We start from the raw sequence: 18,493 nt of genomic DNA on the forward strand, positions 1-18,493 counted from the left end.
AAGCTTAATGGCAACTTATTTTATTTCACCACATAGCATAGCAATACTGAGCCATGATTTTCAGGAAATATATTCAAATATGTGATGCTTTACATAGAGTAACATGGAGCCTATTAAGATATCTAGAAGAAAATGGCTTGGAGTTGAAAGATCTTTTTTCATTCTTCATCATTTGTGCAGTTGGAGTTGTGTCATGTAAAGGTTTTAATTTTATTAATTTGATGAAATTAATAAGAAAGGAAAGGGCGTGAAAGGAAAGGCTCTAGTAAACTTGAAGTTTTGATGAATGAATATAAGGGAGAGAGACACTTACCTTTGACATGGACCATTTCTGGATATTCGGTAGTCAAGGTAAAGACTGATAGAGCTTGTAATGTGTTAATCAAGAATGGGAAGTGTCTTGACTTAATCAAGAATGGGAAGTGTCAGAAAGAAGAAAACTGCCATTTTGAGGTAATTTGTTGTGAATTTGCAGAGGATTTGTAGGAAGGTAAGGTTAAATACAAGGTTATATTAAGTTACAGTTACTATGACTTAAAAGCAAGTGAAATAATGTTAGATTAATTGAATATAGTCTTAAGTTTGTTGTGAAGTCTTATACATCACGTAAGCTGAGTAAAGTGAGTTAGCTGGTTTAAGTAGCTTCTGGGAGATCTTTCACCCAACGTGATGTTATGATGTCTGTTCTTCAACTCATTCCTGCCTCTCTGAGACTGTAAGCTAAGAATATTGTTTGTTTTTAGAGCTGATATTGGTTTTAGAAATGATGATAATTTGCTCACATTGTATTAGTACTTTGTGTGCAAACACAGCTCACTACAACAGCTTTTTGAGTACAGATGGTTAAAAGGATGAACCTAACAGACATAATGACTGTCACAAGTCTAACAGACTGACAACAAAGAGTTAGAAATAATTTAAATATTTTTAATTAAACTTGAAAACTTCAACTTTCCACTATTTCTTGATTTCCTCATGATTAATTCATACTTTAACACTCTGTATTTTTTTAAAAGCTTTAATATGGGAGAAAAGCCTCAGTACTCAGGGTAAAATCATGGCTCGGTTGGTCATCCTATCGTCTTTGGGTCAGTCAGGGTTGAAACCATGATTTCACCCTGGTCCTTGAGGGGTGACATACAGAAGAGACATTCAAAGTGAAGCTGGTGCAATGATCTGTGAGTTAGATCTGAAGCCACCGACTGCCTCATACGTGACTCTCTGTGTAGAAATAAGGAAAAACCTGCCAGGGTTTTGATTAAAAGATCCATCACAGCAAATTAATCAATCCAGCAGTCATATTAGTTCAGACACTGCCAAAAGCTGCAGTTCTCGACCAATGCGAGGACTTTAGGGAGAGAAAGATTAAAAGCGAGTATCATAAGTTATTGGAAATATATTACGGTTTAGGGCATAATCAATTAGAAATACAGGCAGGTTCAAAGGTATGGATTTAGATATATATTTAATTCAGACAGTAAAACACTTTACTTACACAGAGATGTAGCAGCTGTAGGTCGTAATTATGCTCTACCTCTGCCTTTCCCAGCAACCTAGACTAGCCCGTAATAATTTGCCTTTGTCCCTCCAGCCCCTAAATGAGAAAAGGGAGATGATTTCTTCCTCCCCGTCTCTCAGTGCCATGCGCGGCTGAGTAGCTGGGATGCAGGAGACTCGGTTTGTGCAGGGCAGGCGGAGGAGCTGCGGCAGAGCCAGCCCCAGGACTGCACTCGGTGGCCTTTGCTGCTCCTTGGGAGGGCAGCAGCATGTGCTTCTCTGCCGAGTCTGCTGCCAGGTGCTGGTAGCACTGCAGGAAACTGGGGGAACAAGTTGGGCAATTGCCTGTGTTCGCTTATAGTGGTGGAGTGTTTTCCTTTCTTACCCATCAAGCACGCAAGGCAAAATGAGTCCTAGCATCCAAAAATGGTGCGCCTACTAGATGGTAACTCAGAGAGGGCTCCTGCCATTCAGAATCGGTTGTGTTTAAAGGAGAAAAAAAGCATGTGGGTCCTTTCCACGCTAGTCACCAGACCTTCCTGCAAAAAGACAGAGTTTGTGTGACTTTGGACTTGCCCTCGTCAGCAGGCTCACCATTCATTTTAGAGAGTTTCCTCTGAGCACTTGCTGATATAAAATTATGTAGTAATAGAACTACCGTTTCTCCTCCCCTTGGCGGTAAATTGTACCAAGAGGGTATATTCCAGAATGCCAAAGACCAAGTCATTTTTCAAGAAGACAAAATCCAGTTATTGGTGAGGGAAACAGATAGGAAATGATGCTATCCCTATTGCAATATTAAGGGAAGTATTGGTAAGCTTTATGTTTAATTAGTAACATCAAATGCCCAAGTTTCCAGCTAACAGCAGCACATTGGTTTTTAGGGAATAGTTAGGAGTCAGACGTTTTATTATGACCAAGATAACTGAATTCCAAAAACTACTGCTCATTATTCACATTGGGCAAGGATATCTACTGCAACTACAAATGAGCATAATTAGGACTATTGCTCTGAATAGAATACTAATACTAGCTCGGCAGATGGGAGAAGGGAGGCAGGTACATTTATCCAAGGCACTGCAGAGAATTAATAAAGTATTAATGAATGTAAACAGACTAACACATTCTGAGGATCTTAAGTCTGACATTAAAGTGGATGCAGATGGGAAGTGGTTTAGTTTATCCCTCATTGTATTGTTAATTGTTGTTATTGTAGATAATTATAATGAACTCATCCTCACTGCATCTAGACAGACTATGCACTGGATTGTGGATAAACAGGAATGGTATACAAACAATTTTATACTGCAACAAAATGGTACTAGGTACTTTAGTGTTCATGGCTTTTGGCATTTATATGATCAAAAATGGCAGTTTCCTGGAATATAATTTGTTGCAGAGAATTTTACACCAGTACGGTGTGGAAGTTACTCATTGCCAAGAGTGTCATTTTGTTGTCACTATCCAAGCCTCAGGAACTGGGCTCATTTCAGAACTGAGAAATGTAATTATACACTTTTTATATTCACATTTCTGCTTAAGACAGCACTGCAGCATCACCTTTCAGTCTGCGCTTCCTAGAGAGAGGACTGGTGTCCATCCCTGTGGTCCAGGTGGCCAGGAGCGCTCAGTGCTGGAGTTCTGCCAGCCCCACGCCTGCAGCTGGGACCCGAGTGTGCAGAAGTGCTTCCCGGCTAGTTAGAGCTGTGGGGACCTGAACTTGGACACTCAGCGTTTTGCACTCTGCTTGTGCTTGTGACTTGCTAGGGACCAGTTTTCCGAAGTGCTGGTGTTGTTGGACATTGGGAACTTCTGCCGGTTGGCTGTTTAGGGTCTAATTGGGATCATGTGAATTTTAATTATGGATGTAGGGGTATCATTACTCACAGTTAAGCTATCATTCATTTGCAGGTTGGATTTAGGAGGAATCTCTCTCCTAATATAGAGGTGCAGCTTGTAACCGAAACACTGATGAGAGACAGCACTTGTAGAGCCTTTGAACATATAACCATGTTCTTTAAGCAAGTTTAATAAACACGGTCAAATGCTATAGCAAAAAAGCCTGGAGAATATGTGAAAGGAGGGACGTGGCTCAGCGGTAACATTTTTGCTCCGATGCATCTGCCAAGTCACACCTGCAGGTTTGCTGCCCATTCTCCTGCTGCTTGTAAGTGGTCTATTAAAAAAAGATAGATGATAAAACAAGTTGACTTCAATGCTGCATTGGACTCCCAGCCTTGTGAAATGCATATGGGATAAAAGTGGAATTCTCTCTGTATGAAGATGGATAGTAAGGCTAAGATAAAGGTTCTTCTAATGCAAGGGACATTTGTGGGTCTTTTTCTTTCCCCCCCCCCCCCAAATAAAAAGCCATTTCTCAGTTTCATGTCCCCACATGAGGAGCAAGCAAATATTTGAAGATAATATAGAGGCACTGAGAGTTTTGCACTGCATGATGATGTACTTGGTTTTGCCTCTGGCATTAACAGATCCTAAATTCTTCTTCACCAGGAGAATTAGCAGGGTATTATTTTGAAATATGTAGTCTGTGCTTCAGAGAAGCTGTTGACAGGACATAGGGAGAAAGCCTCTCTCCTGCACTGAATGTATATATTCCCCGCACTTTGCATGCCAAAGCATTTACCTAATACCTCTGTGTAGCCTGTTTTGTTTGCATGACATCCAGGGACTCTACAGTTTATCTTCTAGAAACAGGTGTTTCAGAAAAAGCATTCAAATGAGCTTGAGAAAATCTGCAAGAAGGAAAAAAAACCCCACATTTTAATTAGTTGAGGAAACAAAAACATGTGCTTTACTTGTGATGTGGGTTTGAAAACCAGCTGAGATTATATAAAAGAGAAGTACATCAAGCATCAAATGCCATCTTATACCGAGAAGCTGCTATGCCAACCTTGAGATTTTAAACATTCTGATTTTAAAAAATTGTTGTCAACCAGCATAATTTCTGTTCTCTGGGTGTTTAAATATCTCCAGAGCCTTGGAACAAGGTGGCAGCTCTATGCTGAATAGCATTCTTGTTTCTGTGCACATACGTGCCACGGCGATGCTCAATAACAGCACTTGCTGGCGAGTAAGAGCCGAGAGCTGGTGGCATAGCGAGGTGTGCAGGGTCTGGTGTCATGCTGAAAGCTCTGCTGCTACGCACCAGGCTCCGTGCAAAGCCCCTGGCACAGCAGCAAGCTCCCTGAAAGCACCCGGAGAAAGCACGTGGTATGTGTGCTGGGACATGGGAAGGAGGGGATTACTTCATTCGCAGTCATCTTGCCAGACAATGAAAACTGTGGGGAATAAAGTCACTTCAGGGCAAAGGAGCAGAGGAGCTGGAGGTAGTCTTTAGGCAACTTCATAGGTGTATTTTTAAAAAGGATCACACTCTGTTCAGGGTCAGGGCTTTAAATAAGTCAAGTGATCTGCTAACTTCAGTGTACACAGTGTTCCCCTGTACAGGGACCGTATTTTACATCTCTCAAGTAGAAAAAAATTCAACATAAGTGCTAAAAAAATTGAGTGGACTGGTCTTGAAATCTCAATGCAGAGAATCTAAAGTTTAAGCTAAAGAGTCAGGGCCATTTGCAATTTTTGCCTTCATCCTCAGTCCTTAGCTCTTTCTTAAGGTTAGGTGAATAGATTGCTGTCTTTACTGCCTAAAACGATCTTTTTTTGCCATATTAATTTTTAGGTTAAAAAGGAAAATAAAAAGCACATTTCAAGAACTTTGTTTAAAAAAAACATATAAAGGGATATCAAAGGGAAATGTTTTGCATTTTCCAATGTTTTTATTTGTGGAAACAGCTCACTGAATTTATTCAGTTGGTTTTGGTCCAACAGAAGCTGTGCTTCACAGAAAAACAGAACAATTTGCCAGAAGCAAATTTAAGTAGGGTTGGTAGGAAAATAACAGGTAGAGTGCAAAATAGGTAGAAACAGAACAGGTGGATGCAAACCTTTTTTTCTCTGCTGCTCTTGATAGTTCCCACACTGAAGTTCTTGCAACATTCAGCAATAAATAAGTTTATGGGATCTGTTTCTCATACCTATCACTTTAAATGATGTTTTTTGCTCTGCATTCACTATTATGAACTGACTATGGGTATAAATTTTAGTGCACAGTGAGGTTTATATTGAGAAATAAGAAAGAAACAACCTTCTGATTAACATAATTTATATTTGACAAATGAAACATTATTGTACAAAGTTACTCCTACAGCCTGGACTTGTGGAGGATGCTGTAAAAGCACTGTTACAAATTTTAAGGGATTTCCTAAGTCCGTCACAGAAATCTTTAACATCATTCTGGTTAGCTTCTTTACTGATTTGACATGTGTACCAGAGTGGTGTAACATGAGATGCAAAGTCCATGGGTGGTTGGTTTTTTCCTCTTCCACCCTCTTCAGCAACCAGCTTCTGTGCACCCCCCCCCCCCCCCAAGAGATGAATTGCAGCTAGGAAGCCCACCCTTTTTAGGAGAAAACAGGCATGCAAAAACAATTCTTATGGCAAACCAGCCTTAATGTATCTGTCACTGAAATCCCTGTAATGATGCAAGGGATTAGATTTTCATGGCTCATTGGAAGCCATACAATTTTCGGTCCTCAGTCAACTCGTACTTGTTTTCTGAACTCCTTCGAGCAAAAATAATGATGTGAGCACAAATAGCACTGCCTGCTTTGCCCTTGGGCTCCTTGATTGCACTCATCTTTCAGTATCTCCTGATTCTTTCTCGTAGGTTTTAAAAGCACTCTTTGCCTAGAAGGTATTCCCCCTCTGCACAGCCATTCTGCAGCCTGGTGCTCCTCGGAGAGCAAACAGTTGTCACGCTTATCTTGGCTCCCTTTAGAAAGGTCCAAATTGTTTGGAAAGCAACAGACACACATTTTTGAAATGTCAAACTCTTATATGTGAACAGCTTGTTTATTATATTATGCTCATAAGGGGTGAAGAAGTCAAGTTCTGGATCATTGAAAAAAAGATCCGGCGGCATCTGTTGCTACCTCTAGACATGCTTAGCAACATGCACCTGAGTAGTGCAATGTTTTAGACGAGCACTTGGCTTTATTTTCAGAGACATGCCCACCCAATATGACACAGTACACCTGAAGTTCCAAAAACCACCGGTGTGCTGCCACTTGGGAAGCAAGTGAACAAAAATCAACTTGATGTTGTGCTTTCTGGAAAATCAACTGTACAGCCTTGGCATCCTCTATGCCAACAGGCATTTAGACTGGAAATAAATAGAAATGCGCTCAGCTGTGTGCACAGCTATCAGCGGTCATGTGCACGGTTGACAGAGCCCTTTGGAAGTGGTGTGAGGGCAGCACTGCCCAGCTGCCAGATGCCGGGGTGCCGCGTGCTTCGGGAGAGAGCGTAATTACACGAGCTGGACCAATGCTAGGCCGTTTCTTAGCCTCTCCTCTCATCGCCTTCCCTCTCGCAGATCTTGTGCTGTTTTTCCTTCCTAAGTATATGGCCAGTCAGAGACAGTGTAAATACCTAGAAGGAAATTTGTCCAACAGCTTCATATTTCATCTGAAATCTGATTAGTAAATATTTATAAGTGCTTTGAATATTTGAAATGATGGTTTATTTCAAAATGCATTTCAAATCTAGCATGAAATACTACTGGTCTTTTTTTTCTTCCTCCTCTGTCTCCTTCTCTCATTTTTCTTTTGTCTCTACAAGCTTTTTCATTTCAGGGATTTTCTGTTCCTTTTTTACAGAATTACTCCTCCATCTTATTTCCTTTCTGCTGTTTCTCCTCAAAATGGTAGTCTAAGCGATGCATTATTTCTGTCTATGCACGTGTGGTGTAGATTAAATATAAATAGCCAAGAGCTTCAAGGAAACATAAAGAGAGGGTCTATGCAACGTGCTTATACTGTTCATTTGCACAGTAAATTTCATGCTCCCCAGGAGTGCCAGATTTACTGCCGAGTACACAGCTACTGAGCTGCTTACAGATGGGAAGCTGGATTCAGCAGATGTGTGTCATACAATTAGTCTGTGAATGCACTGAACACGTGTAGAGGCTTTCTGGTGCTGTGATAGCCCCAGCCACGGATGCTGGACATTCATCTCCATTAGCTCCAGAAGCCTTGGATTGGTGGGGAAACCCTCAGATTACAATGGACTCTATTTATGAGACATAAAGTGTGTGATGAGCACCCTGTGTCTGCTCCGCTCTTTCTTAATTAACTTTTATTGGATAAATAAATGTGTGTATTGATAAGCAGCTTTGGGCTGTAATTTTTTTCTAGAAAAAGTCTGTAGATGAAATCATTCTGAGCTAGATATGTGGTCATATATTTGAAAGGAAACTAATCTGTGATACTAGCTTTCCTGATCAGAAGTCTGATCTTGTAGCTTCAGTAAAGGCTAACGGAACATTTAGTTGTATACAAGGTAGCAGTATAGACTACGAATCTTGGAATTACCTGTGGTTAGGATATCTAGTGATGGGCTGTGATTCCTGCCCTGCTTTTTATGCCTGTTATTCAGAAGCAGTTATTAGAGTGAATTTAATTACATGTCCTAAAAGATGTCATATGCAGTGATTTTCATGAATAGGGCACTTGTACAGGTTGCTCCGTATTTGTGTGTCATGCACCATCCTGTGGGTCTATTGCCCTATTTACTGTGGCGACTGTGCAGTGAATAATCTCCTACAGCAATTACAACCAAGAAAACTGCAAGCTCATTGACCTAGTCAACTCATTTTACTTCCAAATTCCTGAAGTCTGAAAAAAGATTGCTTCAGCAAAGCACTAAAATGCATGCTTTCAATTATTTCCTCAACATCAGTGGGACTTAAACGTAAACCCAAGCGTATTCTTGAATCTGGGCCTGGGAAGATAGAAGGCTCAAAAGAAATTTTTGAGGGAGCTGGAGGATGTTTGTAATTGCATATATAGTGGTTTGATCCTGTTCGTTTCTGAACCGTTGGCACCACTTCAGTTCCTGGTGAAAGCTCATCTGCACTGAGGGGTTCAGCAAATCATAGACCTGTTCACAATATGTTGCAGCATCAAGGCCAGATTTCGCAGCTTCCCATCCAAAATGCTCCTGAAAAAAATGCTGGCATTTCAGAGGTACGCTCCCATGGATGAAGAGGTTCTTCTTCAATCCTTGACTGTAATTGTTTTTGAAATATTTATCTTTTCATTCACTAACTAAAATAGGTGGCTGGTCTTACTTTTTCCCATTTCCTTTAACTTTTTACTCTGTCTGTTTCCCTCTGACCTGAAACAACTCCTCTCTGAAGGGATCTGGGTGATTTTGAACAGATGTAGAGACATGACAGAGTTCATTTAGAACATAATCAACAGATAATAATAGGGTACTCAGAGAAATTGCAGTGAATGACAAGTACCATCAGCCTTTTCAAAACAGCAAAATTAGACATTTTTAACTCCACATGTACAACAGTGTCAGAAGAAGCAGGAAATGACTAATTTGGAATCTTTTTATTATATTCTAGTTTTTAAAAAATGATATTGTAGCATTCTCAAACATTATCCTGATCCTTCTCTGTTCTCTATAAGCAATAAAACCATGTTCCATATGTTATTTGAAGTAGACCGACTCTCTCGTATACTTACTGGAACCCTTCATCTTCTCTGCTTGACAGCGCTCAGCATGTCAGGATGAGGCCCCAGTGTGGTTCATGTATGATTTGTGGGCTTTCGTTACTATATAGATTGATCTGACCTATGAAATTCACAATCTTCAAACTTCTGTAATGTGGGATTTAATCAGAGTACTTAGGAAAGTTTGGGCTATTGTCATTGTCTAGATACAAAATGCATCCATTTTGCCTTGCTGCAGAGAGAACTGAGCTGAATGTCCTCTCTTCAGCCATCAGTTTGCTGCTGCTGCAGGAAAGGAAAGTTGTTCGCTTGCTGGAGAAGCCACAGCTCATCCAGACAGCCCAGAGGCCACTGAGGACCTTGGCTTTGCTTGCTCCAGCTTCAGATCAGGTGTTCAGGCTAAAAAGCAGCCCAGACTGGTAGGATCTGCCTGGCTCGTGGCTTGCAGATGGGACGGTTCCTGCAGGAAAGTACTTAGGCCAGGAGGGCCTGGTTTGGGGGCTGAGCCTGGATTGCGGAGGCAGGTGGTGGTGTCAGGACTGCCCCTGCCCTTAGCACCCCAGTGACATGACGGCAGTCTGTCCTGCTGTCTCCTGTCAGGATGCACCTAAGGATCTGATCTTCAAGTTGAAAACCTTGGTGTAACTAACAGTAAGCGGAGATGTGTTCTGCTGCTCTTTCACATCTTTGCCCTGACTGTTGCCCCCATACCTCACTAACTGCTGCCCTGGGACAGCAGGTCCTACACAAAAGCCAGACCCACCGTTGTCACAGTGCTCCTTCATTCAGCGTAGTCCTGTATGCTGGGTCTCTTGCTCCCAAACGTGTGAAATGCATGTGATCTGTACAGCATTAGCAGAGAAACCAATACAGCAGTACATCCAGCCCACATTTTGCTTGCAAACCTTCCAGGCAGGCTTCCCTCTGCTTTTTACCCTTTACGATGACTCCCAAGTCAGTATTTTAAACACCAGCAGGTCATTTCTCTTGCTTGCATTGCCAGAGCTATCGTATGCAAGCCAGAGACGTGAGAAGCTTGGCTGGTGGTCTCCTAGTAATGTCAGATTTTAGTGAGGATATAGCCATTAACCTGTGCTTCCAAAGGAAAGGATACATTAGGAGAATCATTGAGTGCTGTATTCGCACTGTCAGACAGAATAAGCTTTTTATGCTGACCATGAGCATGAAGTAAGTCAGTGCAATGATCTTTATGACAGGTGCTACTGTAAGTGGGATCTAGTCAGAAGATGCAGCACGTCCAGTGATCCTTGAGGCCTCTCTTAAGATGTGTGAAGGCTCTCCTGACAGCAGTAAGCTGCCCTCCTGCCCACTTGCACATTGGCTGGAAGGTTGTTTACTTAATTTTATCCTTTATACCTTCTGTATCTTGGGTGGATTCTGTTGCTGCTTTTGTCAACTTAAAAATAATTTTGAACACAAAAATCTTTGAATCACAAAATTCTGAAAATGTGTAAAACCAATAGAAACATTAAGCTTGGAAGAGATGTGAATGAAGTTGGGCCTTGACTGAGTGTACCAGCTTGTCATTTACAGTTGCTTTAGAGGCACTTTCCTGGCTGCTCACGGAATTGCTTTCCTTAAAGAAAGCAGAAGAAGAAAAATAATTTGAGCTAATACATATTCACTGTTCAGATGATGTGGAAATGGTGACGAGAATTACCTAAATATGCTGGCTAAGAGATAAGCTTGTGAACTTTTCAAACAGTGTATAAATAGAGAATGGTATTAAAACTTAGCAAAGTTCTCACCCTTAATTTTATAGCCTTCTGGACTAATTAAGTGTCTCCATTACCTGTGGAAAGTAGGCATTTCCTTCCCAACCTACATCTATTCTCAGATCTATCTACATTTGCCATCCTTCACAGTTTCTGCATTTACTTCCAGGCTGCAATTTCTGTTTGGGCATCTATTCTTTCAGTGAACAGACAAGCTTTCTATTTATTGAAATTCATCTTGGCATGGTGAAGATTAAAGCACAGAATTGATTAGAGGGGAGTGCTTTGAATCCATAAAGTACAATCTGTCTTTCATTTACATTTCAGACCTTACTTCACCCTATATTTGATAACATTCACCCTACAAACTCTATCTTCACAAAATGTTTGGGAACTAGATTTAGATGCAAATGTACAATCACTTTCTGCCTGGCTGTGAACGTGTCTTAAATCTTAGACCCTTAAACTGGCACTTTTACAGGCGTCTCAGTGTCCCAGTTTCTGCTATGGGGCATGCACTACCAGAGATAAGTACGCATTTGTTGGTATATTAAGACTCCTTTTAATTATGATTTTGAGTTTTTGCTGAGCACCATTTAAGAACACTACAATTAGGACATGCTGTCTGGTTACAATTCTCAAGGAGGAAAAGGGAAACCTGAATTCCAACCTTTTGGACAGGTAAAAGGATGTAAAAGCACAAGTTCCAACTCTCAGAAACACTGATGTGTTGGCTCTTCCTCACGTCTCCTTCGTGGCCTCTTCTCCTCAATACCCATCTGAGATGGGATCTTCCCCTTTCTGTGAGACTGCTCTAAATGCTTCTGGATGCCTGTGAGTGTTGAATTTTTCTCCACCGAGTGGAATAGCTCTTCCTCTCTGATATATGCTGTAAGAGATCTGCCATGGGGTAGATGTCTTGCTCCCCAGGAGAACTCATGGCTGGGAACCCAAAGCAGAGACAGGCACCACATTTTCCCTATCATTCCCTTACGGGGCTAATGTGAATCCCAGTTTTAGTGCCAAACTCTCATGCATCCAATAACAAGCCTAGGTACTAAACTCAGGCCTGGTGATTCCCCTGGGTTGCAGATCTTTAAAAGTGGATGCTGCCCAAGCAAACACTTATGTGTTAAAAAGGCAGCACAGTAATATTGTGTTATCCTGACCTAACTTAGGAAGGAAAAGTCTTCAGCACACAGGGCAACATGTGACAGACTATAAGTGGATACTAGATGAAAGATTAAATGTAAACAGAGTTCGGGGGGGAGGAAGAAAGGGGTTAACCAATGGCAAAAAACTGTATCAAAAAGTCATCAACCCAACTTGTATTAGAAAGTATTTCATTATGAAGAACATCTCATTTCTGAAGGGGATTAACTGTCCAAAGAAATTTAGTCACCTCTAAGAATAACACCATCTTTTAGACAGCGCTATGCTGCCTAATTAACTACTGTTTGCACAGTGCTTTGAGATCTTTGGCTAACAAGGAAGGCACGTTGCTATGTGTAAATGTTAGAACTAATAATTTACAAAATATAGGAGTACAAAGGAGTATCATTTCATCAAAGCCAGGTTTAACGATCTTCTTTGGTTGCTTGCTTAATTAGATAAGCTGCTGAATTTAATTAACTCATCAACCTAATTTGAAAAGATCTCTCAAGTCAGTAAGAGCTTGTCTTATGCCTCTTATTTCTATTTGTTGCACCAGGTCTTCAACATCACCATTTTATTAGTGTATTAACAGTAGCCTTAATTGTGTTCTAGTTTATTGCCTTTGCTCAGGTGGTGCCATTTTCCTCACTTTTTTTAAATGCCAGCATGTGAAAATCAATCATGGTTTAATTTAAGGCAGTGAAATTGCTCTTACAGCCTTCTATCAAGTCAGCTATGTGCCATCCCTTTTCCCATAAGTATAATTTGGGTTTGTAAGGTGGGAGGGGTTTTTTTTTTTCCCAAGATGAAATTATTTCATAGGAGCTCATGTTGAGTTTCTGAGGTCATGTTCCCTAGAGAAATACTATGATAGCAATTATTCTCTGGATACTCGTTTAGGACTGGTTAACCAAACTGTTAGGTAATAAAATTTAAAGTGAAATTGATATTACAACTATATAATTCATTTGAACCCATCTGGATACGATGCCACAGCTTGATGAAACAATCTGTAACTCCTTGAAAGTTCCTGAAGAAAGAGTTGGAGTTACTAAGAAAAAATCTAAATTGTAAAACTTTCTGTAAACTCAAACCCATTGGATTGACCTCTGTTTGACCATCTTTTCGTATTCCTAGAAGATATACCACACAGTGAGGAAAGGTGAGGTGATTGCTTAAAATACCATACTTCAAAATTTCTCTGTAAAATATCTTACAAAACTTATTGTTCTGTGAAGTGTATTTTATCATGCTGTAAAACATGTTGCTGATAGGAAAACTGCTAATCGGTTCTGGGAGAAGTTCATGTATATTTGTGAAAAGCGAGCTATATCCTAGATGAAACAGGTCCTTTCTTCCTATTCCAGCCAGGAGGTTTTGCAGAGATAACCTTGCTCTCAGTTGCTCTGTCTTGCTTTTTTTGATTTCATTTTGCTTGTCTGAGGCATGCTTTCAAGTGCATAACCAAATAGCACGTGTCTCTGTTTTCCCCTAGAACGACTATAGGAAGCTATCTATGCAATGCAAGGACTTCGTTGTGGGGGTGCTGGACCTGTGCAGAGACACTGAAGAAGTGGAGGCAATTCTGAACGGAGATGTGAACATACATTTGTGCCCTGAGCACCATCGGCCAAGCCTGAGCAGAATTAGGCTTGCTATTAAATACGAGGTCAAAAAGGTAAGCTTTTCCTTTAGATGTCTGGTGAATCCATCTTGTCAGCTAAATACTGATGCTTTGATGCCAGTTGGAAAATAATAAATGAAACATAGATTGCATTGAGCCCAGGATTATCCCTTGGATTTTAACATTTTATGGCATGATCTGCATTTTTTCACATGTTTTATTGTTGAGAAGAAAATTTGCAAAGTATGAGTTACAGCAGGCATGGCATTGCTTTTAAAGTGATAGAAGTGGATGTACGAATGGCACGAGGGACGTCCACATGGCACAGAGCTTCTTGTGCAGGCCACAGCTGTGAATCTGTGAAGGGGTCAGCAGGGACCAAAGGTTGTTACCATGACAGATTTCCTTCCTTCACTCTGATTTGCATGAAGAGGAGGGGTGAACCTGGCAGAAGCTCTGGCAGCTTTGACCAGAAAATTATAAAAGCAAAGAAATTAAAGCAGCTTCTCACCCTCCACATACAATCTGTCTTTCCTTCAAGCCAGACCTTCACCATAGGCTGAGGAAATGGCTGGACTTTGCAGCCTGACTAAAGTCAGCAGATCAAATTTCCAGTCTCACCTCAGTCCTCTTTCAACTGCACCTTGACCATCTATCTCTGATCCACATCTGGCAGTACTTACACTCCACAGCCACTTGCAACCATGAGGTCTTACCTTTTGTGTAATGTTAAAGAGCTAACATATACAAAAAGCAGCAATTTTGTCATAGGCAAGAGCCCTTAACTGAAGTCTGATGGAAAGCAGAATTCAGAATTAAAAGAAAACAGGTGGAATTTCACTCAGAATTTTATCAAAACCTCAAAGATCAATGTTTGGTGAACATTTTGTTTTTGTTTTTTAGAAGTATGTGGAAAAAGATAAGTATAGGTTTAAAAAAAAAAAAATACATCCCCAGTTCCCACTCTTACAAAGCTCCAGACCCATATTTTAGGACTTCAGGTTTCCAACAAATTTTGATTTTTAGTGTCACTGATTCACCAGTTACAGAGGAGTGTTTTATATGAAAGACACTCAAAACTCCTCTACTAATAAAAGAAAGATATATATTTTAAGGGAAAATATAAAGACTGTTTGACTTGTAAGTTTTTTTTGTTTTTTTTTTTTTTTTAAATCAGCTTTATGGAAGTGAGTTCTATGAATGGAAAATTTAATTCTGGCAAATCCTGGGTCTGGGTGGTCCCAATTAATTGTTCCTACAATATGCATTGATGGAAACTGGGCTCCTGCAACTGGGCTGGGAGAGCTTTCCAAATTTTCCAGCTAACATCTGCTCTCGCTTTCCCCTCACAAACCCGCCACCTGCTTTGATCTGTCTCTCAATAGTGTTACTGTGCTGGCCAGGAAAGGTCTCTTCCTGTTATGAAAGCCATTAATTAAAGAGAATCTTAAAACTCGTATTGGAAATGAATTGCTTTCATGCAGGAACACATGGTACGGAGCCCAGTATTTCCTCCTAAACGTGGCATCTCTGCACTGCCTCGTCACCAGCACTGAGCGTTACATCTCAGGCCACCCTCAGCTGGTGGCTTTTAGCAAGCTGGGTCGGATAAAGCTAGTGAAACTGTTGCTTTGGCAACAGAGCCCCATACTTGCCCGGGTGCTCTTTCAGAAAACCACCTCACTGAAAGGCACTCAGAGTTAGCACAGAGCTGGTAGGAACCTCAAGCCCTCTGAACGTGTGGAGTCTGCGCTGTTCTCCTTGTTCGCTCCTCTGAATACTGGCCTCATCCTTTAGATCCTGAGACCTTTGAAAGTGCCCCAGCCAGAGCTGAACTGCTGTCAGTTATTGTGCTGTTTTGAGCACGTTTGTTCTAGCTTAGCTGGTTTGTTTTTAAGAGGAACATTTCCTCCGTTTCTCATTTGTTTTATTAGTGCATGATTTCATAATGCATGACCACTGCTCTGAAGCCACATAGGATCTGTGGTAGGTCACAGGCGGTTGGTCTCTTCATCTGTAAATAACTTCCTGTGCCCAGGAAAGCTGAGCATCCTCTCTGGATGGCAGAAGCTTGTTGCTCACAGATACTAATTGTTAAAGTAATTACAGAGCATAAATATGAGCTTTAGTCAATCTTGAGTTGACTCTCAGGTTAGCACTTCTCAGCGTATTCTTTTCAGCATGCAGTGTATGTCTATGTGTAAGATGAGCACTTAACTGCTAACTCAAAAGGAAGATAGTTTCATTTGTGGGAGGCAGAGACACATTCAGATAAATGGCTTTGCTTATTGGCAGTGACTTATGATAACAGACTGATATTTATCATACATACTTGCTGAACAAAGAGATTGTGTTATGCTAACACAGTAATGGTTTCCTTAAGTGGCAATAGATTCATTGTACAGGTTTTATATCTACTTGAGAGACAGCTATGCTTATTTGTACAAAATCTGTCCTCTGAATTATATCTTCATTTTAAGACAATTATAGAGAGGGGGGAGGTGGAGGGGGAATTATTATAAATATTTAATCAATTAATTTGGGGGCTGATTCTGTAAATTCCAAGTCACTCTTCAAAGCAAATGAAATGATTCATAGGCATAGCAAGAGCGCGTATGGCCCTCCAAGTACAGAAGGCAAACTGAGAAAGGCGCATTAAGTGACTGCTCCTTTCCACCTTTTTAACTGCACTCTGACACTGGAATGGTACGGGAATAACACTGTTTGCTTTTTGCCCTGGACATTTTGTTAGCTACAACAGGGTTGCAATTCTATATTAAGAAATAAAGATGTTCTTTCTTAAGTGAGTATAGAGAGGGCAGTGAGTGAAATGCTTCATACTTGCTCCTTCCCACGAGCAGCAAGAAGAAGCTTAGAAGCAACATGGCCTTACAGATTTCACAGTGGGCTGAAAAAATAAAATGAACAGGGCAGCAGATGCTAGGGTTTGGGGGTTTTTTCTTCTTTTTCATTAAGTTAGTCTCCAGTCTAAATATTTGAGCTTGCATACAAAGTTTTAATAAATATTTGATATTTTATCTTTTTCTACCATTATGCTTCTTAATTCACATTTCCTTATTAGCACTCTAAGTGCATGGGATAGGCTTTATTTAATGAAAGTTTTCAGAGCATCATTATATTGAAAATTATTATTTAGTATCCATGAATTTACTGTTCCAGCTGCTGCTCCAGTCCGCCTTTTGTCACATCATTATTTCTGGAATCTGAGAAAGATGTTGAGGACTCCCATCCTCAGGCAGGACAGCAATTGCATCCATCAAACTTCATCAAGCCTTTGCATGAACTTCTAAAATCCTCCTCCTTTTTTTGTTTTTGTTTTTTTTTTTTTTACACTCTTTTATCTTTATCACTTTGTAGCCCTCATACACTGCAGTCAGCAGCTGCAGCATCCTTTAGCCGTAGCAGGTGGTCTCCTGGCTTTTCCTATCCCCTGCCCATCTCACAGCTCATGCAGACTTGTTCTTCCCCTCAAAGACCACATCGCCATGGAGGCAGAGATGGCACCATTTCGAAACTGAGACTCATCACACCCATCACGTTGCATTTTATGGATCTAAATTTGCTCTATGATCCCTTATTTTTTTCTTCCTATGTACTCACATGAAAATTTTAGGGACACAGTTAATGTTATATACACAGCTCATATTGTTAGAGCCAGTTTAGGTTCCAACTCAATATCTTCCTGATCTTGAATTCACCACTTATGCTTCCCAATGAGTTGCAGAAGGAAGGGGCTGTACTTCCCCTGCATGCACAGTCACCCTGTCCACATCATGCCTGTGTTACAGGAAACTCCTCCGTCAGTCTCGTGGTTGCTCTTAGACCAAAGCCCAGTGCTTCTCATGCCTCTGGTTTTGAGTCCTTCTCATGCCTCTGCAATCCCACTGACCTCCAGGGCACGACGCAGCCCTGGGTGGGAGGTCAGAGCCTCCTTGCCACCTCTGTCCCCTCTCACCTCCTCTCCCCAGGAAATCTGCAGCTGAGAACTTCAACAGGCTTTGATCCAAACCCTAAATGATCTTTCTCTGCAATTTTTTCCTTTGTGCTTCCCATTAGGATTCTCTATTACTTTGTCCTTCTGTTCTTTCAAAAAGCAATTCACAGTTCAACAGACAGGAGGTAGTTTTATTGATCAGTATCTTTTATTTCTATTAGTACCTTAGAACATTTGAGATGAACCTTGGAAAGTCATTCAAGAATGCACAAGAGGTTCCAAACTTCATGTCCTTGTCTGTCTCTTTTTCTTTTTCTCTTCACAAAACAAGCCACTGGCAGGTATAAGACACTGGAAAGAGAGCAACTTCATCTTTCAACAACATAACTGAGGCACTTTATATAGAAGGTCACTGAAGAATAGCTAAATTTGCTATATTTTACAAAATGGTCCTTAATCTTCATATTTCTCCAGTCCTCTACTCTTCATGAAAGAACTAAACAATCACTCTGTACCCCAGGATTCTTGGAAAACTGCATTCAGAAGTCCTCAAATTCAAGTTTTCCAGAATCACGGCTCTCTTCAAATGAGCTGTCTTAATGATTCATGATTCCTCTAAAACGATTCCGAATGTTACAAAGGGAACATTTTGTCAAGAGTGAAATAAACAATTTGCAAACATTTGGGTATTTAATAAGTCCTGGCTACTTTCCAAGAAATGCACTGTGTTATGGGATTGTAGCAAATTCACTGCTGTCTACCCCGGCATTATTTAGGATGCTTCACACTTGCAAGAGCTGGTCGGGGAGGGGTTTCTCTCTCCTCCAGCTGCATGGACCCCCCTGGTGAAGGCAGCGGGTGCCTCTATTCTGCAGAAAGCTGGGCGGTGGGAAAGGGCAGCAAAGCACCTTGCTGCTGATGC

At 40.9% G+C, this 18,493-nt stretch overlaps 1 protein-coding gene across 1 annotated transcript in view; it reads left to right on the plus strand.

Annotated features, from left to right (window-relative positions):
* Positions 1-18,493, plus strand: part of TRPC7 (transient receptor potential cation channel subfamily C member 7) — a 77,249-nt gene that overhangs the window by 11,978 nt on the left and 46,778 nt on the right. The window contains exon 2 of the mRNA XM_026101928.2: positions 13,488-13,670. Coding sequence (XP_025957713.1) covers positions 13,488-13,670 — 183 coding nt within the window. The remainder of the gene's footprint in view (positions 1-13,487; positions 13,671-18,493) is intronic.

This window comes from Dromaius novaehollandiae, chromosome 15, assembly GCF_036370855.1.
Source record: "Dromaius novaehollandiae isolate bDroNov1 chromosome 15, bDroNov1.hap1, whole genome shotgun sequence".
NCBI lineage: Eukaryota > Metazoa > Chordata > Aves > Casuariiformes > Dromaiidae > Dromaius > Dromaius novaehollandiae.